This window comes from Gopherus flavomarginatus, chromosome 20 (assembly GCF_025201925.1).
Source record: "Gopherus flavomarginatus isolate rGopFla2 chromosome 20, rGopFla2.mat.asm, whole genome shotgun sequence".
In the NCBI taxonomy this organism is placed as follows: Eukaryota; Metazoa; Chordata; order Testudines; family Testudinidae; genus Gopherus; species Gopherus flavomarginatus.
In genome coordinates this window covers 23,834,673-23,856,184 of record NC_066636.1, presented here as the reverse complement: position 1 = coordinate 23,856,184, position 21,512 = coordinate 23,834,673, and the positions used below count along the sequence as shown (strand labels likewise).

At 60.1% G+C, this 21,512-nt stretch overlaps 2 protein-coding genes across 5 annotated transcripts; both read left to right on the top strand.

Annotated features, from left to right (window-relative positions):
* The first annotated feature begins 4,697 nt into the window (after nt 1-4,697).
* On the top strand, nt 4,698-15,541 carry LOC127038438 (protein S100-A4-like). 4 transcript variants are annotated; one of them, XM_050931048.1, is made up of 3 exons: nt 4,698-4,735; nt 13,597-13,755; nt 15,345-15,541. In XM_050931048.1, the coding sequence occupies exons 2-3, from the start codon at nt 13,615-13,617 to the stop codon at nt 15,507-15,509; spliced, it is 306 nt and encodes a 101-aa protein (XP_050787005.1). In that variant the 5' UTR covers nt 4,698-4,735; nt 13,597-13,614; the 3' UTR covers nt 15,510-15,541. The 4 variants fall into 4 exon arrangements, with proteins under 4 accessions (XP_050787005.1, XP_050787004.1, XP_050787003.1 ...); XM_050931047.1 differs by lacking the exon at nt 4,698-4,735 and adding an exon at nt 6,810-6,874; XM_050931046.1 differs by lacking the exon at nt 4,698-4,735 and adding an exon at nt 8,535-8,613.
* Nucleotides 15,542-17,778: 2,237 nt separating this feature from the next.
* Nucleotides 17,779-20,548, top strand: LOC127038436 (protein S100-A2-like). Its single transcript, XM_050931045.1, has 3 exons — nt 17,779-18,282; nt 19,773-19,929; nt 20,326-20,548. The coding sequence occupies exons 2-3, from the start codon at nt 19,789-19,791 to the stop codon at nt 20,488-20,490; spliced, it is 306 nt and encodes a 101-aa protein (XP_050787002.1). The 5' UTR covers nt 17,779-18,282; nt 19,773-19,788; the 3' UTR covers nt 20,491-20,548.
* Nucleotides 20,549-21,512: the final 964 nt, after the last annotated feature.

Sequence of the window (21,512 nt, the reverse complement as noted above, 5' to 3'; positions counted from 1 at the left end):
GAACATGGCCAGCGATGGAGACTCGACCACAAACCTCGGTAAATTGTAGTGACCTCCCTCTTAAACACGTCTGGCCTGTTTCCAGCCTGGAGTCAGCTGGCTTCCGCTTCCAGCCGCTGGGTCGGGTTAGACCTTCCTCCACTGGACTGAAGAGCCCTCCGCTGAATATTTGGATGTGTGGAAACACAGAGTCTAGGGGGCTGGATCCCCAGGGTGAAGCACCTGCCGGCTCCTGCCCACAGAGAGGGGCTAGGAGGTAGGGTGACCAGATGTCCCGCCTTCATAGGGACAGTCCCGATATTTAGAGGCTCCTATTACCCCCCACCCCTTCCAATTTTTTCTCTCTTGCTACCTGGTCACCCTACTGGGATGGGAGGGACCTGGTGCCTTGGGGAGGGATCTAAACAAGAGTGGTTGATTCTGGGGGGCTTGTGCTCTGTCCCCCCAGGGAAGGATGTGGAGGCTTTGGCACAGAGGGGGACCCTAAGGGGGGGGTCACAACCAGGCCAGGGACAGCCAGGGCCTAAATATCTCCTGCCACGAGAGAAGGGCCTGGTCTTGGAGCTTTCTGTCGGCCTGGCCCTTGGGGCTGAGTTGGGAGAGGCAGGGCGCAGGCAGGCCCTGTGATCCCCTCTGCCCCCCAGCCTGCAGCACCCAGTGTGTCACCATGACCTGACTCCTGGCCTGGACTCAGATATGTAGCTCTGCACCTCCAGGCAGTGTGGCCCTGGCTCCTCTCTATCGGCAGGACTCAACCCTCAGGGGCCTCGCAAAGCCACAGAGACTCCACAGTCGGCTGGGCTGGCACTGTGCAGTGCGCACGGGGCACCCCGGAAACCAAACCCACAACCCCAGCTCTAAAAGCCAGGGCCCTGCCGCGTGAGCTAATGGAGACTTTCCATCTGTTGCTGGCAGCATAGGGGCTATGACGTAAGGATGGACAGTTCTGATCCCATCCAGCAGAGGGCAGCAGTGGGTCTCGCTAGCTCGCTCACACGCACACACGACTGGTGCACTATTAAATCGAACTCCTGCCTTGCTCTAGTGCCACCACTAGGTGTCAGCAAACACTAGCACCAGCCGTGAGCTCGGCAGGCCAGTCCCCGCCATGCGCAGGGGCTCAGAGCGGGCGCAGCTGCCCCCAAGGCCCTGTGCACTGACCCCCCCAGCCCCGAGCACCTGTAATAAACCCCGGGCCCCGTGATGCCAGTTGGAGTCAACAGAGAGACGTCCGGGCCCGTGGGCTTTGGCTAACGGGGGGCCGAGCTGGGGCAGTCTGGCCCTGTGGGGGTGGGGGTAGCGTTGCAAAGCAGGCCTGGGGTCTGCCTCTCTCTGCTAATTCATCTTCACAACCTCCCCGTGCCCCCACAGTATTGTCACCCCGAGGCACAGAGGGGGCACAGGAGTGGCAGAGCTGGGATTAGGGTTGGGGTCCTGTGGCCTCTCCCGTCCCAGTACGGGGCAGCCCCCAGGATATTCCTGCTGAGCCTGGTGCTGGGGCGAAGGTTGTTGGGGGGTGAGATACCGACAAACAAGCCCCCACATGGCTGCAGAGGGAGCAGAGGCCCGGAGGCTCGCTGCCTTGGGCCCAGTGGCTGATGGGCAGCATCCCCCGTGGCTCTAGGGGGGGTGATGTCTCAGGTGGGGGGTGTCCAGTGGCATCATTTCCCAGTGCATCTTAGGAGCAAGCAACACAGAGGAACCTTCTGCACAGGGAGGAGATGCTGCCCTGGTGCCAGCTGCCACGCCTGGATCCCTGGGAACGGGCAGCACCAGCCGGGCAGCAGCGGGTCCCCTGGGACGTGCAGTCGCGGCAGCAGCGAGTCCTTAGAATGACACAATCATAGAAGATCAGGGTTGGAAGGGACCTCAGGAGGCATCTAGTCCAACCCCTGCTCAAAGCAGGACCAATCCCAACTAAATCATCCCAGCCAGGGCTTTGTCAAGCCTGACCTTAAAAACCTCTAAGGATGGAGATCCCACCACCTCCCTGGGTAACCCATTCCAGTGCTTCACCACCCTCCTAGTGAAACAGTGTTTCCTAATATCCAGTTTAACCTCCCCCACTGCAACTTGAGACTGTTGCTCCTTGTTCTGTCATCTGGTACCACTGAGAGCAGTCTAGATCCATCCTCTCTGGGACACCCCTTCAGGTAGTTGAAAGCAGCTATCAAATCCCCCCTCATCCTTCTCTTCTGCAGACTAAACAATCCCAGTTCCCTCAGCCTCTCCTCATAAGTCATGTGCCCCAGCCCCCTAATCATTTTCGTTGCCCTCCGCTGGTCTGTCTCCAGTCTGGCCACGTCCCTTCTGTACTGGGGAGACCAAAACTGGACGCAATACTCCAGGCGTGGCCTCCCTAGTGCCGAATAGAGGGGAATGATTACGTCCCTCGATCTGCTGGCAATGCTCCTACTAATGCAGCCCAAAATGCCGTTATTCTTCTTGGCAACAAGGACACACAGCTGACTCATATCTGGCTTCTAGTCCTTCTGTCCAAGAACTGGGCATTAAACGTCTCTGTCTGCCCTTCATCTGCTGGGCTGGGGTGAGGGATTCTTGGTCTGGGAGGTGGGCGAACGCCTGGTGCTGGGGGGGGCTGGCTGTTCCTGGGGGGCTGTCTGTGCCCATGGTGTACAGCAACCTGAGTTCAAATCTCGGTTGGTCCCACGTAGCCCATCTGCCCCCAGCTGGGGTGTCAGGAGCTGACCCCAGGAGCAGAGCGGGGTGTCCCTACAGTCTGTCCCTGAAGAGGTGTCTGCCTCAGGCCTGAGTGGAAAAACAGGCAGATCAGCTTTAGTCCCTCGGGATCATGGGGGGCCGAGGGGTGGGATTGCAGGGGGCTGAGGGGCGGGATGGCTGGGGGGAAGGATTGAGGGGCAACACAAGGGATATTTGCAGGCTGGGGTTGACGGTTCTTTTGTTGCAAACCCCACCCAGCGGGCTTACCCACCTGGCACTGGTATGACACCCCTAATTTCACCCTGGGTAACCAGAGCCTGTTGGGCACCGCGCCTGTGCCCCCCTCCGTCCATGCCTGGGATGGGTGGGGCTGCCCCCCGGACAGTGAGCAGATGCCACAGCCCCACCCTCCCTCCTCTCACCTCCCCCCCACCGCAAAGCGGCTCAGAGCCAAGTGAAGGCAGGTGCCCAGGGCGGGGCCGGGTGACTCAGCTGGCCGCGCCGGGGAGTCTTTGAGAGCAAAAAGACAAGAAAGGAAAACCTAGTGCAAATGGGAGCTCCCGGCTGGTGGGCAGAGCCCCAGGGTGTGTGTGTGTGTCTGTGTGTAGGGCTGGAGTGGGGTCAGAGTGCCTGAGGTGTGGAGGGCAGAGCCTCAGGGTGTGTGTGTGTGTGTATGTGTGTGTGTGTGGGGCTGGAGTGGGGTCAGAGCGCCTGAGATGTGGAGGGCAGAGCCTCAGGGTGTGTGTGTGTGTGTGTGTGTGTGTGTGTGTAGGGCTGGAGTGGGGTCAGAGTGCCTGAGGTGTGGAGGGCAGAGCCCTAGAGTGTGTGTGTGTGTATCAGGGGCCAGAGCCCCAGGGTGTGCGTGTGTGTGTCTGTGTGTGTCTGTGTGTAGGGCTGGAGTGGGGTCAGAGCGCCTGAAGTGTGGAGGGCAGAGCCCCAGGGTGTGTGTGTGTGTGTGTGTGTGTGTGTGTGTGTGTGTAGGGCTGGAGTGGGTCAGAGCGCCTGAGGTGTGGAGGGCAGAGCCCCAGGGTGTGTGTGTGTGTGTGTGTGTGTGTGTGTGTGTGTGTGTAGGGCTGGAGTGGGGTCAGAGCGCCTGAGGTGTGGAGGGCAGAGCTCCAGTGTGTGTGGGGGGGTGGGTGTATCAGGGGCTAGAGCCCCAGGGGTGTGGGTGAGATATCCTCATTTTCTTTTCTTACATTCCCCCCGGGAGAACAGGCCCCACCCTGCTGCCAGTGACGGCAGTGTCCCAGGGGAGCTGAGTTCAGTGGCTGGAGGATCTGGTCCAGCTCGTCTGTGTGTGAACGGGAGGTGTGAAACCAGAGCCGGGGAAAAGCACCGGCTGGGTGACAGAGACATTCGGTGTGAGCGAGGATCTGAGCCAAGGGGCGATGCGTGAGCCCTGTCGCAGACGCTGGGCACCGATCGGCCGATTCTGCAGCCCCCCAGGCCCGGCGAGAACACAAAGGGCTTTGCAATGGGGCAGCCACGTCTATGTTGTTAATCAGTTTTACTCTTCACCGCTGCAATGCAGCCACCTCTGGGGAGGGCAGGGGCAGCTGTTTGACAGGCCCACAGCAACACCGTGTGAGAGTCCAGGCCAGGGCTCAGTGCAGGGGACGGCGTCCGGCTGACGCTGCAGGCAGGGCTGAGGTGGCAGAATGGAATGAGCAAAGCTGGGAGGGGGCCAGGACACCGGGGTTCAGAACCCAGCTCCTGCGAACAGAGCCAGAGACCTGGAATGAGCAGGAGGGGGCAGGACGTGCGCTGTAAAGCTCATCTGGCCCCTTGCCCCACAGCCCGGAGCCCCCTACTGATCCCCCTGACCCCATGGCACCCCCTACTGATCCTCCTGGCCCTGCAGCCCGGCGCCCCCTACTGAGTCCCCCCAGCTCTGCCGGTGCCCCTCACTCCCGACCTGTGAGTCTAGCTGTGCACCCCATAAGTACGACCCGTGCACCTTGGCCCAGCCCTGCAGGGCCCCTCCCTCTGGCAGCAAGAGGGGACCCAAGCAGCCCTCGCTCTCTGTGCTGAGGCTGCCAGAAATTGGGCCCAGGTGTGTGTGTGCGGTGGCAGAGGAGTCTGATCCTGGGAGGGGCCGAGGGGGGGAATCTGGCGAGGGGGGATCGGGCCCTCCCTGGGAGGGGGCGTTCCTGGGTCGCGTGTCTCAGAGCCCAGCAGCGAGAGCGGCAGCCCCAGTTTCCGGCCCTGGGTTGCGGCACCGCCCGCATTGCTGGCCGGGGGCCAGGGAGAGCTGGGGTGTCCTGCTGGGGATTTTCCACTGGGGCGGGAAGAGTCACAGGCTGCCTGGGCTGGAGCCAGGGCCTGAGCTGCCCCCCCCCCGGCTGCCCCCTCTTCACCCCCCCCCCCCACAACAGACCCTGCTGTGAGCAGAGCACAGGCCTGGTGGGGAGCTGGGACGAAGCTTCCCCTGCAGACCAGGGGCCCTGCCCCACCCAGAGTGTGGACCCTCCGGGCTGAGCCCTGGCATCACTGCCCCAGGCAGGCGCCTGGCAGAGCCTCCCCCCCCCAGGACCCAGGTGCAGCTGCACCTGCTACCCGCCAGGCGTGTCTGTGGGCACTCGCTCACCCCCAGCGCCGATGCCCCACGGGCACCTCTGCCTCCGGCACCAGGGCAGTCATGAGCTGGGGGCGGGGGACTGGCTGTGCAGAGAGTGAGGGGGCTGGGCACGGCCCCTCTCCTGACACTGGGGCCAGGGCGGCTGAGTCACTGCCCTGGAATCTGCCAGGGAAACCACAAGGCCGGGGCGGTGCCGAACGCTGCTGCTAACTGAGCTGAGCGCCTGAATCTAGCACACAGCACTGGGGTGGGGGGGCAGCACACAGCACTGCGGGGGGGAGGAATCCAGCAGACGCGGGGAGGAGGGGCAAGGGCAGGGGCAGGGGCTCCAGTGTGATGATGTGGGGGGGACCCAGCACTCATGGCGGGCCCTGGGGGCGGGAATCCAGCGGGCTCTGCGTGGGGGGGGGAATCCAGCAGACCTGGGGAGGAGAGGGAGGGGCAGGGGGTCCAGCGTGATGGTGGTGGGGAATCCAGCACTCATGGCGGGCCCTGGGGTGGGGATCCAGCAGATGTGGGAGGAGGGGCAGGGGCAGGCAGGGGCTTCAGCACACACCAGGCGGGAGGAGGCTCGGAGTCGCGGGGGCAGCTTGGAACGTGGCACTGCCCAGATCTGCCACCTTTCCAGGTCCCATCCAGTTGCACCGTGCCAGCACACAGGGTCCCTAGTACGTGCTGCATCAGGCAGGGCACATTTCCCTACCAACCCCCCCCCTTTTTCTGGGGTGGGGGGGCTGGTTCTCTGGGGCCCTGGCCCACTCAACACCCCTCCCTTCCATGGGCCAGGCAGCTCTGTGTAGACCCTACCGGGGATGGGGGGGAGGACTCTGAGTATCTGTTGGGGGGGCAAGGAAGGGGGAGTTGCTCCCCCTACTAGGGGGTGCAGGGTGATGGGTTTCCCCAACCAGCCCCCCACCATTTGTAAGAGTCGCAGGAGTCACCTCCCCCTCCCTTCTCCGTGGGACTTAGGCATCCGGGCCGGTGCTGTGAGCAATGTGCCCCCGCCGCCTGGGAGCAGAGCTGGCTCCCGAGCTGGGTTTATCCTCCCGTGCTCAGCACCAAGTGCCCGGAGCCAAGGGATGGCACCAGAGCCCCCGGCTGGCTCGGGACCCGGGCGGTGGGAGACAAAGGGCAGCCAGGGCCGCGTTGCCGGCTGAGCGTGACTGTGGCATGTTTTATGCGTGTGCTGGGCGTGTGTCTCTTTGTGTGTCCACAGCCCAGGCTCTTTGTGGGGAGTGTTGTGGATCCCTGGGGGGTTGCGTGCAGCAGCTGGGTGACGTAGTGTTGTGCGTGGTGGTGGTGGGGTGTTGCATACAGGAGAATGGAGCCTGCTATAGCCCTGCCAAAGCAGTGCACACGCAGGCATGCACACTCATGCATGCACGCACACACACTCGCACACTCACACATGCACACACACATGCAGTACACACACACTCACACATGCACAGGAACGTTCACTCTCTCACCCAGCGATTTCCGGGGGCGGCCTGCTGGACCCATCTGCACCAGGACCAGCCAGTGCCCAGGAACCAGACAAAGCCTGTTCTGTCCAGCATCCCTCACTCCCTGCCAGGTGTTGGCTGTGCCCTGTGCAGGAGGCTGGCACGTGGGGTGAGTCTCCCTGAACCACCTTGCTGCGAGGTACCCTCAGCCCCTTGGCCAACAGCTGGCAGCCAGCCTAGTGCCCCTTCCCCTGCCGAGGCTGCCAGGCCAGGCCCTGGGCATCCCTTGCTCTCAGGGGTGGGGTGCGTGTGTCCTCTGGGGCACTGGGCAGGGGCACCATGGGGGGCAGAAAGCCTCAGTGGATCTGAGCTGCTGGGAGCCCAGGGAGTGAGAGTCCCCCACCCCCCGGAGGCACCACACCCTGGCACATGGGGCGAGATGCCAGAGAGGCTGGGTGTTGGCGGAGGGGGAGGGGTTGTGCAGTGGGGGAGCCCCTGGAGAGACCCACAAGCTTTGGCTCTGGAGGGGTCTGGGTTTTCAAACCCCTCCAGCACCCCACCTCTTCTCTGGCTGCTCTCGGCGCAAGAGTCTTGGCCTCTGCAGTCCCCTCCTTTCAGGGAGCCCTCTTCTGTCTTCTCCAGCGTCCCTCTCCATCCCGGCACACCACCTCCCCACCGTGGCTGCAAAGACTTCTCCTGCCAGCCAGCTCGTGCCCAGCGTCTGTCCCTCTCTGCCCCGTCCGTCCCTCTCTGCCCCGGGTCCGCTGTAGCCCCTGTGAAAGCGAGAGCCTTCTCCAATGCAGTTCCTGCTGCCTGGAGCAGCTCTGAGCGCTGCGGGGGACACAGCTCATGGACAGGGCCCGGCCCAGGGAGGCTACCCCGGGGTTGTATTGATTGGGGCCCCCTCTCTTGTGCCTGCTTTTGGGCCAGGCTGGAGCCACCCTGCGCCCCAACACCCCCAGGGGAGGCTGGGTAGGATGCAGCTCAACCCAGGGCGCTTGCTGCTTCCCACGCCCTAGTGCAAGGTGGTGTCGCTTGCCCGCCTGCTGTGGGAACCTCGTTGCACCAGGCAAAGGGGTGTGTGTGTGTGGGGGGGGGCAGGGGCTCAGGCTCGGGCTGGGCCAGCTAATGTGGCTTAAAGCCAGGGCCGGCGCTACCATTTAGGCAGCCTAGGCAATCGCCTAGGGCGCCAGAATAATTGGTGGGTGCCGTTTTGCCGGAGGGGGTGGCAGGCGGCTCCGGTGGAGCTGCCGCAGTGGTGCCTGCGGATGGTTGGCTGCTCGCGCTGCTCCAGTGGAACTCCCGCAGGCACCACTGCGGCAGCTCCACCGGAGCCACAGACCAGCGCGCTGGGCGGCGAAATTGCCATGCGCCTAGGGTGCTCCAACCCCTAGCGCCGGTCCTGCTTAAAGCGCTTAGGAGAGTGCAAGGTACAAGCACTGCAGTTGCACGGCTCATTGCACCATCGTCGCATGGCTCATCGCACCATTGTCAAACGGCTCATCATGCCATGGCTGCACCGCAGTTGACCTGCCCCGGTGATGTGCCTTCTGCAGGTTACCCTCATTCGCCCCTGCCCCGGACTCCAGCAGCCCTCCCCCGCTGTGATCCCCTCTGTCCGCGCCAGGGGAATGCACGAGTCCTGACCTCCCCGTGTTTCCCTCCCTGGTGCGGGCAGAGGCCAGGAGCTCACTGGCACAGGCTGCGGGCGCCTGAGTTCGCGGAGAGCCTCGCTGGGTTTTCTCAGCCCTCGGTGCAGCTGCTCCCTGCTGAGCGCTGCCGTCCCCTTCCTGGTTGCTCTCATAACAGCTGAGCTCACAGAGGGGCACGGAGGCTCCAAGTGCTGCTGCTTGCACCAGAGAAGAGCCAGTCGCCTCTAGGCCACGGGTTCAAATCCAGCCCAGAGCGGTAACAACCATGGGCCTGAGTCTCCGCTCCCCGGAGCTCCCTTGACTTTGCTCCTGTGTTGGGGGGCCCCGGGGGGGGGATTTGTCACCAGTTTGGTGGCCTGAATGAAATGGGTCTGGGCAGGGGGAGGGAAGAGCGGGAATCAAGCGCCTCAGAGAGACAGGTTGGAACTGCCCCTCTTGGTCGCAGTCTCAGCAGAGAGGCCAAGGATGTCCCCATGGCGGCTACAGCCTGGGGCCCTTCTGTGCCGGGGGCTAGAGGGAGCCAGGCCCTGCCCCAGAGCGCTCACGGTCTCCATCCACCAGCCACAGGGGGAGCATCTGTCCAGTGCCATAACCCTGGGCACCGCGTCTGCCAGGCTCGCAGGCTCCCCTCTCACTTAGCCGGCCCCCGTTACGGCAGGGCTTGGCTTGTGGCTAGCGGTCTCGCTCTTGAGGGCCGGCAGTCGCCTTCCCGCAGGGTTGGGAAGTGCAGGGGCTCTAAGATAGGCCCCTGGGAATGCCGGGTGTGCCGGAGGCAGACGTGGGGGGCGAGGGGCCAACGCTGGCTGCATGCAGAACGCTATGCGTGTGGGGAGCAGCTGGTTGTGCATCCAGGGGCTGATTTAAACCACAGGATTTGTCTCAGCCAAGCAAGCGCATCCCCTGGGTGGGGAGCACAGATCCCCGCGGCTCTGGGAGGAAGCGTCTCCACCTGGGTTTGAACGAAAAGCCCCCAGCGCCTCGTGCGTGCGAGGGAACGTGGCTCTAGCAATGGGATCTCTGGGTCCCATTGGGCAGGAATCGGTTGTTAGCCCCAGGATGAAAGGGAAGGAGGCTGTATGGGGGCAGCTGGAGGCACCACACCCAGACCCAGAGCCTGTCATGCAAAGCGTCCTGGGAGTGATTTGCTCAGGTGCGGCGATCAGTGTCAGAGAGGTGGGCTGAGGGGGGGCACAGCTGGGCTGCCAAGGGGGCCTCCCATTTACAGGTAAGCTAGAGACGGGCTCCCTACACTTTAAACTGGCTCCCTTTAGGGCAGAACCAGGACCCATGACCCAGCCACCTCAGGCCTTGGGAAGGTGCAGATCCTGGGGTGATCTCCACAGCTGAGGCCATTTCTGATTGCCTGCTCCTCCTCCCCTGCACTCAGCACCGCCTCCATCCCCGTGCCGTGTGAGAGCGGAGGGGGCGCCGCTGGGCACTGGACAGATGGAGGAGAATTTGCTGCACTGGGTCACTCCCTCATGCCCGACGATGCCATCAGTCCCCATGCCCCCACGCGCCCTGCAGAGCAGCGTGAGAGTCCAGCCTCCTCATGCAGCTGCAAAGCCAAGGAGCTGTGCGGATCCCGCTGAACTGTATCCCCCGGGAGCAGCAGCGTCCTTGATAAACCCCGGCTTTCTCCTCTCTGCCAAGCAGATCCCCCAGGAAGGGCTGAAACAGGCCTCCTGTGGTTCTCCTGCCCCCCGCCCTGCCCCCCGCCCCTCATGTCCAGTGGTGAATTTCGCCCAGCACACCGACAGCATAACTCCCCTGAGCACACCCAGCTTGGATGCAAATTGCAATTTTTGTGGCTTCCCACCCATCCCTGAGAAATCAAACCACCTCCGGATCATGCAAACCAAGCGTGCAATTTCCTGCTCCCTCCCTCCCCAGGGCCTCCAGAGTCACGGGGAGGTGAAGGCGCTGGCACACCTCCCTCCCCTGTGCGAGGGCCTGGAGTCAGGGGCAGCTTGGGTGGAAGCAGGACATAAGTCTTTGCATTGGGGGGGATTTCACCTCTAGTGAGTTTCAGGGCTGACGGCTGCTGCACGTCAGTGCTGGAGTCCCATGTCCTTTCTTTAACACTAGTGCAGGTAGGGCACGAGTGACGCCCTGGTGAGCTCTCCCCAGGCCCAGGCCCACCAGGCCCAAGCCCAGGCCGGACCCTCTGTCTGGTGGCCTCTCTCCCTGAAGGCCAGTCTCCCCCCCTCCGCCCCGCACTTATGAGATTTCACAAAACAACAAGGCACGAGGAGGATTCACGGCTGGGGTGGAGTTTCCACGGCTTGAGGCCGGGTCCAGGAGTTCAGAATCGAGGTGAACGGGTGAAATGCTCTGGCTGGGCCTGTGCGTTAGATGGGCTACTGGTTCCCTCTGCTCTGAAAACCCAGGAAACGCTGATCCTTGAGGGGGTCTCCCAGGCTCTGCTATGACACCTCAGCTCACTACCCAGCCTTGGCTGGCTTCAAACCGCTGACGGAGAGGTGAGAAAAGAAGCTACTGCGGGCCCAGCCCGCGAACCACCTGATCCTGCCCCGAGAGGTGCCCTGGCTATGACTCAGCCCCTGCGCCCGGCCCTGTGGCAGACCCGGAGAGCCCAGCTCACCTTTCAGGTGCATGGGATCCACCTGGCCGCCACCTTCTAATCAAACAGCCGCTTGCTATTGTGGGGCTGGGCAAACAGGAGTGACAATAGCGGCCTCGCAGCTCGGCAAACACTGCTGCTCCCAGAGCCAAGCGATGTGCAAACGGTGGCAGATGGCCCAGCTGCCCCTGGGCGCCCCGCCCCCGTCACCCAGCTTGCCAGGGGCCCGGGAACTGGGGGCTAACTGCGCCTTCAAGAGCAAGACGTTTGCTAGGGGCCGTTTGGAGCGCTGGTCCCGTCAGGCCATGGTCCTCCCGGGGACTGGGGACACGAGGGGCTGAGTCTGGGAGACGTGGGCACTAGCACCCCCCCATCTGCCCCGGGTGTTATATCTGAGAAGGGGGCCCCATGTCCGATCCGGCAGCCCCGGTGCACTGATGCTGGAGACCTTGCCTGCCCGTCTGGCTGCTGCGAGCTCTCTGTGCTGGGAGATTCCCCCGGGCCAGTGAGATCTGGCTCCCTTGCCTGTAACCACGGCCTCGTCCGTCAGCCACAGCTAATGAGCTCCCTGCAAGCCTCAGCGCCCGGGGATCAGCTGGCCTGCAGCGAAACACTGGGGCATGTCTGGTTGTACTCTTGAAGCTCAGTGGGGCACAAGCTCTCCTGCCTTGTCTGCAAACGCTCCAGGAGGCCTTCAGAGCAGGAACTGGGCTTGCTGGAAGAAGCCACGCGGGGCAAATCATGTGGTCTCCTGCACCATGGCAGCTTGGCCCGTTTCTGATCCCTGCGAACTGGCAAGCTGGGCCTGAACCGAAGCCTGGCTTACAGCCGTGCAGCCAGGGGCTCTTGCTCCCGCCAGCATAGCACCTACGGGCTGTGAACAAGTGGGACTGTTCTTAATGTTTCCTCTGAATACGGTGGGGGGGCCTCAGTTTCTGGCCAACCCTCTGTCTCCTGGCAACTAATGGCCAGGCCCTTCCCCCCTGCAAGGAGATGCTAAAGGTGTGGGAGAACAAAGAGATCAGGTGACCTCCTGGCCTGGGAAAGGAGCTGAGCAGAGAGGAGGGGCTGGAGGGGGTTTCAGTCTGGAGCTGGCTGAGGGCAGACATGGGGTTCTGGCTCACTGCCCCCCAGAATGGACCCGGCCGAGGGGTCCGGTTCTCTGTACCTACAAGCTCTGTTTTAGACCGTGTTCCTGTCATCTAATAAACCTCTGTGTTACTGGCTGGCTGAGAGTCACGTCTGACTGCGAAGTGGGGGGGGCAGGACCCTGTGGCTTCCCCAGGACCCCGCTGGGGCGGACTCGCTGTGGGAAGCGCATGGAGGGGCAGATGCTGAATGCTCCAAGGAGAGACCCAGGAGGTGAAGCCGTGGGAGCTCCTTGCCCTGCAGACAGGCTGGTCCGAGGGAGAGGAGGCTCCCCAAAGTCCTGCCTGGCTTGGTGGGGAGCAGTTCCAGAGCATCGCCTGGGGACCCTGTGACACGGGCCTAAAGGGGAACCGCAGGCAGAGCAATGGGGGTGGGACGGTCACTTTGTGGCTAGCAGGGCTACGGGTCACGCAGCCTTAAGGACAGCGGCAGAGCCACGGGCCGCTCCTCCGGCCCCTCCCCGCCACGGCAGCCGGGCCCCTCACAGTCAGTCCGGGATTTCACTCTGTGATGTAGAGACCCCCCCCACATTTTGCAGGCAGGGAATTAAGGCGCCAGGAGAAGCAGAGACTGGTCCAAGGTCACCCACAGAGTCTGCGGCAGCCCAGGGAACCGAGCCCGGGTGTCCCACGGCCCAGGTTAGACCCTGCCTGCTGGACCCTCCTTCCCCTGCCCCGCGGCGGGTCGGTGACGAGCGAGGTGGGGAGGGTGAGGAAAATACTGGCTGGCCTGAGCTGACCTCGGCCTCCCCGCCCTGCCGCCCCAGAGACCGCGCCCAAGTGTCAGCTTGCATCTCAGCCTGGTCAATTCCACATCCCCACCTGCTGGCACAGGGGCCCAGTGACCCAAGTGAAGAGCCAGCCACCCTGGTAATGAGATCACATGGCTCGTTAGGCAAACCCGGGGCGTGGGTGAAACTGGCGAGGAGCGAATCTCCTTTCCTCACTCACTGCAGAGCGGGGCTGGTTGGGAGGGTGTCGCTGTGGGATGAGATCCCGTGTTACTGGCTGTTTTGAAAGCTGACGGGGATTTGGGTGGCAGGGCTAGGAGAGTATAAATGGCAAGTTCCCGCTGTGCGGCAGCATCTCTGCTCCTTGCCTGCCAGCCCTTGCACTGATCTCAGTAAGCGGCTCTCCCGGGGCTCCCTGTCCATAGCTGCCTGGGCAGGTGGCTCTAGATTTAGGCCAGGGCTGCATGTCAGTGTCTGCTGCAGCCCTCACCCAGATGTTGTCTCCAGCTGTGCTGCCAGGCCCCTCGCCAGCTGTGAAGGCCCTTCCCCGGACTCCAGCTGTGGCCATTCCTCCTCATGACGGAGGATGTTGCATCCAGTGGTGCAAATCCCTTTCCAAGATGGTGGAGCTAGTTTGAGACACCCCAGGCACCATCTTCCCTCCTATTCTGTGAGCCTGGGCGAGGGGCAGCCAGCACTCGAGGATGACTCTGTTCCCACCTTCCCTTTGCTCCCCTCCCCACCTCTAACCCGCGCCTCCTGCTTCTGCTTCTCAGGTTCACGCGCAGTCCGGGATGGCAATTCCCCTGGAGCAGGCTCTGGCTGTGATGGTCTCGACCTTCCACAAATACTCGGCGAGGCAAGGTGACAAATTCAAACTCAGCAAGGCTGAGCTCAAGGAGCTGCTGACGAAGGAGCTTCCGAGCTTCCAGAGCGTAAGTGCCACTGTGCAGGGAAAGACTGAAACACTGAGACATGTTGGGTGACCTCTCAAAGGGGGTGGGGGAATGTGACACCTGTCCATGAAGGGTGTCAATCAAGGAGCGGGGAGGAATTATTTACCAGTGGTGGGTTGGTCTAAGGCTTGTGCTCTGGTTTTCAGAGGGAGAGGTGGGTTCTGATCCACTCTGCTTTGTGTAGAGGTCTGTGGTTATGCAGAAGGCCAGGCCAGATGGTCATAGTCCCATCTGCCCTTAGCATGGCGTAGAGAAGAGTAACTTGAATGGGAAGAGAAGCCACAGACGCCATGAAGGGCCGTGCTATTGTCCTAGTTCATGTGCAAAGCGCTCAGATACTGTGGTGATGGGCACCACTTCAAAGCCCTCAGGGAGATCTACAGACAATTGCAGCAGGAAGAAATTAAGAGAAGAAAGAGTTAGGGTGAATATCAGGGAGAAGAATCAAAATGATCACAATGTCTTGGTTGAAGTAGTGTTTATGGTGAAACCTGCCCAGCTTTCAAAACCAGACATTTGCACAAAAATGTTCTGATTTTTTAAAATTTCTGACAAATATTCTTTCTTTCTTCCTTTCTCTCTTTGTTTCTTAACTCTGATTGGTCAGTTTAAACAATTTTTTTTAATTATAAAAGGACCTTTTTTAAATGATCAAAATATTCATTTTTGGAGAAACTTCTCCCCTCCCCAAAAGAAATCCTGTTGATTTTGGAAATAAAACAATTTGCATTTTCAAAAGTTATCAAATTTAAAAAACAGTGAAAAAAGAAAAGCTCCGTGGGAAAATGTTCAATACCCAAAATCCGCCTGTTTCAAGGATTAATCAAATTATGATGCTTTCCAAATTGCCACAAAGGTTGGTCTTTTCATGCAATCAGAACTACTCAGTGAGATCTCCAGAAATGCCGGACACTCTCCTGCGTGAAGAGCTGGGCCCCCTAGTCTGCGTTTAACAAGGCCCCTGCACTGGTCACGTGTGGAGACAGAGCCTGGGGACTTTCAGCTCACGCTCCCAGATTCAGACTAAGCCCATTAACCCGGAGGCAGGAGCAGACTCGACCTTCCAGATGTGGTGCAGCCAGTAGAGAGGCACAAAGAGCCAAACGCGGTTAGCCCGGGTTATGTGAAGACACACCAGGATTTAACGTTTGGAGGGTGCTAGCACCCCAAGGTCTCCACCAGATCAGGGGCTCATTGTGATGGTCCCAGAGCCAACGGTCTCCTAGTTTAACTAGACTACAATCAATTCACGGGGGTGAATATTTTGGAAGGGCTAATGAACCATGTGCTTCCGGGATTACACGAGTTAGACTATAAATCTTAGCCTCTTGGGTGGACTGTTCCAGGTCGGCCAGCTGGGGGTTTCCTGCACCCTCCTCTGAAGCTGCTGGTGCCAGCAGCTGAACCACCCAAGTGAGTGGTTAGGGGGAGGGAGGGAGGTAGCCAGGATATTGGGATGCTCTAGCATTGACTGGCTGAGCATCCGATGTGCAGCCTGCTGGTGGCAGGGACCCCACATAGAAGCAGCCCCTGAGCTAATCCAGCACCTCTCCCCCTGCTTCTCACAGAAGCAAATGGACGATGCTGAATTCCAGAAGATCATGAACGACCTGGACGTTAACAAGGACAACGAGGTGGATTTCCAGGAGTTCGCCTGCTTCTTAGCCTGCGTGGCCATGGGCTTCAATGACTTCTTCAAGGATCATTGCCAGAAGCAGCTGCCTAAGAAGTGACCCCAGATGCCTGCGGGACCGGGATTCCTGAGCCTCAGCCCCCCCCGTAGCCCCCTTGTTTCCAGTGTAATCACCTGGGCTTTCAATAAAAGTCTTTCTAAAGATGCTTATGCCAGTGTGTGTCTCAGTGGCAAGATTTTCTGTGCTGGTCTCCAGGGCTCTGTGATCCCAGAGTCTCATCTGAGCCTGTCAGAATCCAGCCGATAATGACGGGAGGGAGCAGTGGCCATGGTAGAGAAGGCTCAGGTCTAACTTCCTGGCTAATTAGCCTTTTAAAATTAGTCATCAATTCCCCCTGCCAATTCCATTCGGGCTAGGATTTCCCATGCTGCGTCCCAGCCCGGGGCGATTGTTTTGGAAACTTTGAGCCTTACCATTCAAGCTGTTTCCGAGTGACGCAAGCAGAAAAGGAAAAAAAAAGGACCCCACACGCTGGGCTCTGCATGTTCTGAGCAGAGCCTCGGCGCGCCTGTAACTCGAACCATATGGCCCAATTGCGGGCTGACTCGGCTTGCAAAGCTCTCGGTTAGGGTGATCAGACAGCAAATGTGAAAAATCGGGACATGGGGTGGGGGGTAATAGGAGCCTATATAAGAAAAAGACCCCAAAATCGGGAATGTCCCTATAATATCGGGACCTCTGGCCACCCTACTGTCGGTGCTGAGCTTTGGCGGACCATGCGTGCGAAGGGCTGTGCAAGGCCAGCCTGGAACGAAAACCCTGAATTCTCCAAGCTGGGTTGCATTCTCGGTGGCTCTTGAGGCCTTGGTCAGCTGCACAGCCCTGCAGCTAAAGCCTCCCTGCACTGCTCAGTTCCCTGTAGGCTCTTCCCCTGTAGGAGCCGAGTGCCTCCCCGCTGTGCATTAAGCTGTGGGATGAACGTTCGGAGGTCGCCTTCCACGGATGAACCAGGCTGCTTTGCTTCCACGTGAGCTGTCTCGAGAGCTCACAAGCAGCAGGCGGGAGGCTCATGCAGGGCTTTGAGTTTCGTCATCCACCCCTTGCTTCGCTCAGACCGAGTGTCGGTTAAAACACACATCAGCCCCTCCCGGAGCCACGAGCTAGAGCAGCAGGGGCCCAAGGCAGGCGGACACAAAGCCACAGGGCAGCCCTGCCCCGAAGGCAGGCGTCCGGGCTATGCTGAGCGGGTGACGGGGTCAGGAAGCCAGGGACTCAAGTGGAGAGGCCCCTGGATCTGCCGCTTCTAAGATGCTGAAACTCTTGAGGGCTGATGCGGGACGCAAGGCCAGGGCTGTTTGCAGCAGGGAAGCAGCTGGAGGCTTGGAGAGGAGACGTCCCCTGAGCCACGAGAGGGATGAGACCCCCCTGGGAGAATCTCAGAGGCTGAAGAGGCTGGAATTATAGAAATGTCGGGCTGGAAGGGACCTCGCGAGGTTGACTAGTACAGTCCCCTGCCCTCAGCCAGGACTAAGTATTATGCAGACCATCCCCGACGGGTTTGTCCAACCTGCTCTTAAAACCCTTCAGTGGCAGAGATTCCACAGCCTCTGCCAGGAATCAGTGCCAGTGCTTAATGACCCCGACAGGCTGGTTTTCCTAATCTCCCTTGCTGCAATTTCAACCCGTTACTTCTCAGCGTGGCCCCAGTGGTTCAGGAGAAAAATTTATCACCCACCTCTTTGTAACAACCTTTTACATGTCTGAAGCCTGTTCTGTTCCCCCCTCAGCCTTCTCTTCTCCACGGACCACACTAAACAAACCCAATTTTGCAGTCTTTCCCTGTAGGCCGTTTTCTAGACGCTCTCCTTTGGGCTTTCTCCAGTTTGCGCCCCCCCCATCCCCGAAGCGCAGGGTTCAGATCTGGACACTGGTCCGGATGAGCCCGATCAGAGCTGAGAAGAGCGGAAGAATTACTTCCTACGTCTCACATCTAACACTCCCGGAATGATGCTCACGTGGACTCAGAGCCAGCGACCCCCTATAGCCCCAGATCCGTTTCTGCAGTACCCTGGGCTGCGCAGTCTAGTTCCCATTTTGCATTTGGGCAACTGATTATTCTGGGAATCGAATCTGGGGTCGGTCTGAATTCCTGTCCCATAACTTTTCCAGGGAGCAATTCTACACGTTACCTCCTGGCCCATGGAGCAGCGGAGCTCACAGGGCTGGGGCTCTGCTCAGGTGTGTGTGGGTGGCTGCAGTTACCCAGGTGTGCTCAGCTCTGCAATACCTGCTAGACAGGTTTCAGCTCCCACGCCCAGGGCCTCCTTAGCAGGCGGCAGGCCTGTGCTGGTTAGCAGGAAAAGCCACAGAGCCCAAAGGGGAAAATTCCTTTTAATTTTGTGGGTGATATCTGGGGTTCTTGCTAGGCCTGGGTGTCATTGTGTGTGTGAGGGGGCAGGATCCGCCCCAGAATGAGGCGTGATCCCTGCATTTTCAGCTGACAATTCTCGCTCCAAACCACAAATGACTCGCAGTATTTATTCAGGTCCAACGCACCTCCTGGACATTAATTAACCATGTTCAAGCCACCCAGCTTCCCTCCCCAAGGACGGGACACAACTGAACTAGAGACGCTGGGTGCTGAAGTTGGAAATTCAGCTGGCAGAGCCAGCGGGAGGCATGAGATCAGGGAGGCCGCGCCGCAGGCTGGCCTGGGGAAAGGGTGTCTTTAAAGTGGAATTCAGGTTCTTACAGGTCTGCTCTTCCCAGAGCTGCTGGAGAAAGCAGGCTGCATCCTATTGGGTAGAGAGCCACACTTCCCCTGCCTCCATTCCCCTCCCTTGTTGCTCAGATCCCCCTTCTGCTTGGCTTGGTAAGTTTTCTGGGGATTATTTGGTTTCATTGCACGGCCTGGCTCCGTAGCTGGCTGCAAACGGAGGCGTGGGGACTCCCTGGCAGGTGCAGAGTGAGGGGGTTGGGTCCAGCTGTGCAAAGCCCACTCCAGACGGGCAACCAGGGCTGAGTTCAGAGCTGCAGACACGGGCTACAGAGCCATGCCCCGGAGCAGCTGGCAGAGTTCAAAGGGGAGAGGGGGGCTGTTGGGCTGGGGATGGTTCTGACCCATCAGCTCAGGCTCTGCTTCCTAGTGTAGCAGAAATCCCCGCCTGCGTCTCTCACACCTGGCGCTGGGAGGGGAAAGAGGCCCAGCGGGGCAGCCTGACCCAGGACGCCTGGGTTCGAATCCCTGCTTCGCCACTGACTTGTCACGTAACCCAGAGCCTGTCTTTCACCATTCTATTTCCCCACAGGCCCCCAGGTGGGGATACGGCCTCCCCCTTCCCAGGAAGCGGGGGGACGGTGCTCTGCTAAGGAAGGCATGAAGCAGGCAGGGGAATTATGTAGGGTTTTCTAGCCCCATTGCTGCTTTGCACTCTCCCTGGGCCCATCAGCAGGACTGGGATCCCCCAGGTCCTGCAGGACCCACTGCCATAATAGTGGGAACGGGATGAAACCCACGCAGGGCCCTAGCCGCTGGGCACCCCCGCAACAGGAAGAACCCAGAACCCCGGAGCCAGCCCCAGAGAGGTCAGTTCAGTGGGACTCGGTGGGCAGGACGAACGCTGCCAAAGCGCCAGGAAAAGCCAGACCTGCCCTGGTATCGGTCAGATGCTGGCATGGCCCCCAGGACAGGGTTACGCATTAAGGGCTGGGCTTTGCCTCCCTTTGTCTGTCTCGTTCCCGAGGCTATGAGCCTGGCACGCCACATTTTCAGTCGATTTCCTGGCAGAGGGGCAGGGTTCACGGCGAGGTCACCAGATAATGTCGTTTTAGCTCCATCAACGTGCCCCAGAGCACAGTGGGGGTTCTGCAAGGCCTCGTGGGGGGAGGCTGGAGAATCATCCCCCCCCTCCGAAGTGCCATTTGCTCTCACCCAAGCCCTGCACTCCTGCTGTCTATAGATCCATAGATTCTCTGACCAGAAGGGACCAGCTAGTCCTGGATCAGGCGGCCCCAGAACCTTGCCTGGGGATTTCGGCATCCGGCCCAGCACTGCTGGTTGGAGACAGGCCCCCAGTCTTGATTCAGTGACTCCAGGGCATGGAGACCCGCTCAGAGAGGGTTAAAAGTTGGTGCCATATTTCTAGGCTGAATGTATCTAGTTTCAGTTTCCAGCCAGTGGATCTTGGGGTCCCTTGTTCTGTTAAAGCAGCGCCTGGGCTCACGCGCGTACTCGCAAAGCAAGATCACCTCACCTTCGAACCAGCTCTTGGCTAAGGGGGTGGAGGCCCGTTCGGCTTGCGCTGCACGGTGGGTTTGAAAGACCTGGAGTCATTCCGGCAGCTCTTTTCTACCCCCTTTCAGATCTGCTGGTGGCGGGATGGCGTCTCCACTGGAACAGGCCCTCGCGGTGCTGGTGGGCACCTTCCATAAGTATTCCAGCAAGGAGGGGGACAGGTACAAGCTCAGCAAGGCGGAGATGAAGGAGTTGCTCCTCAAGGAGCTGCCCAGCTTTGTCGGAGTAAGTGGAGGGAGATGCGGGTGGGGGACTCCAGGGCTGGATCACAGAGGCTCGGCCTGATGCTTTCAGAGCTAACGGACGTCAAGCAGACATGCAGCCAACGTGGTTTCCAAATAACAATAGCAGCTGATGTGGCCTGTAAACCCGTAGCTCTTTACTAAGGAAGTATCATATGGGGAAACTGAGTCACAGACAGTGATTTCCTTAAGAGCATGCAGCAGGTAGAGGCAGTAATAGAACCTGGGAGTCCTGGCTCCCAGCTCTGTGCAGTAACCACTATACTATCCTTCCCCCTCCCCATCTATCAGCCTGGCTTCCTGTTTGATCAGGGTCTGGGCCCGAGCTGCGCAGATTTTGCATTTGGCGCCCGTGTCTCTCCCCTTCCCCCCGCTGCAGGATCAGGTGGATGAAAGTGGCCTGCAGAAGCTAATGGGGAATCTGGATGCCAACGGGGACGAGGAGCTGGATTTCCAGGAGTACGCGGTGTTCCTGGCCCTCACCGCCGAGCTGTGCGACGAGTTCTTCCGGGAGTGTGCCGATGAGAGGAACCGGAAGATCTGAACCCTGAGCAGCCCTGCATGACTGCTGTGTGTGAACGAGGTCAACGCACAGTAAAGATGCTTCAGCCAGAGGTTTCCCTTGTGTCTCGTGAGCAGGGGCTGGGATCGGGCCCCTGGCAGGCTCCCCTTTCCCCCTCGTAACACCCCTGGTTTCCCACCTGACCCAGAGGCTGCTGACACAGCCCGTCATGCCCGTGAAACCTCCGTGGCAGGAGGAGAAGGGAGGGGGTTAAACCATGTGCTGGGCAGAAAACCCGTCTGATCCGACTCACAGGGACCTCACATGCCAGGCCGGTCCTCACACACCCTCCCTTCCCAGCAGGCTCCCAGATACCCCAGTGATGGCCAGGGTGTCTGGACCTGGCTAGAACACCCCGGGTGGTGCCAACCCCACTGAACTCGCCTCCCCCAGCCCGACCCCATGAATGTGGGACTGGCTTGGTTTCACAGACACGGGGGTGGGGTGGGGGTGGGCAGGCACCTGCCTGCCTCGGGGGCATAGATTCATAGATGCCAAAGCCAGGAGGGACCATTGTGATCCTCTCATCTGTGAAACCACCTCCTGCATAGCTCCGGCCAGAGAACAGCCCCCACAGAATTCCCAGAGCAGAGTTTTTTGGAAAACGTCCCATTGGGATTCTTAAATTGACAGTGATGGAGAATCTCCCCAACCCCCACTGCCTGACCCTTAGGAAATCGACCCTCTAGGTAATGACTCTCTCTTGGAAAAATTTCCCCCTTAGTCCTACTCTGAATGCGGCCAGCTCAGATTCCAGCCCTGGGCTGGCGTTGGACAGTCTGTGAGCCTGTGCTCTCCCAGGGACGCAGCCGGGTCCAAGAGCTCCACGTCCCCCCGGCTGCCCTGCTCGGTTCTGGGGGTGCCTGCACTAGAACATAGTGAGCAGCTCTGGAGGGCTCCCCGACTATTTAAAGGGACACTGCCCAATTCCTACCCGCCCCAGCCAGGGGTAGGGAATCTGTTGCTTTTATACAACACCCTTCCCCCTGAGCAGCTCTGAGTGC

What these genes read in the sequence shown, in the direction of transcription:
- LOC127038436 (XM_050931045.1), top strand. Translation starts at nt 19,789, where the DNA reads ATGGCGTCTCCACTGGAACAGGCCCTCGCGGTGCTGGTGGGCACCTTC. An exon ending in AGCTGCCCAGCTTTGTCGGA is followed by an intron (nt 19,930 to 20,325) that starts GTAAGTGGAGGG and finishes CCCCCGCTGCAG; the next exon opens with GATCAGGTGGATGAAAGTGG.
- LOC127038438 (XM_050931048.1), top strand. Translation starts at nt 13,615, where the DNA reads ATGGCAATTCCCCTGGAGCAGGCTCTGGCTGTGATGGTCTCGACCTTC. An exon ending in AGCTTCCGAGCTTCCAGAGC is followed by an intron (nt 13,756 to 15,344) that starts GTAAGTGCCACT and finishes TGCTTCTCACAG; the next exon opens with AAGCAAATGGACGATGCTGA.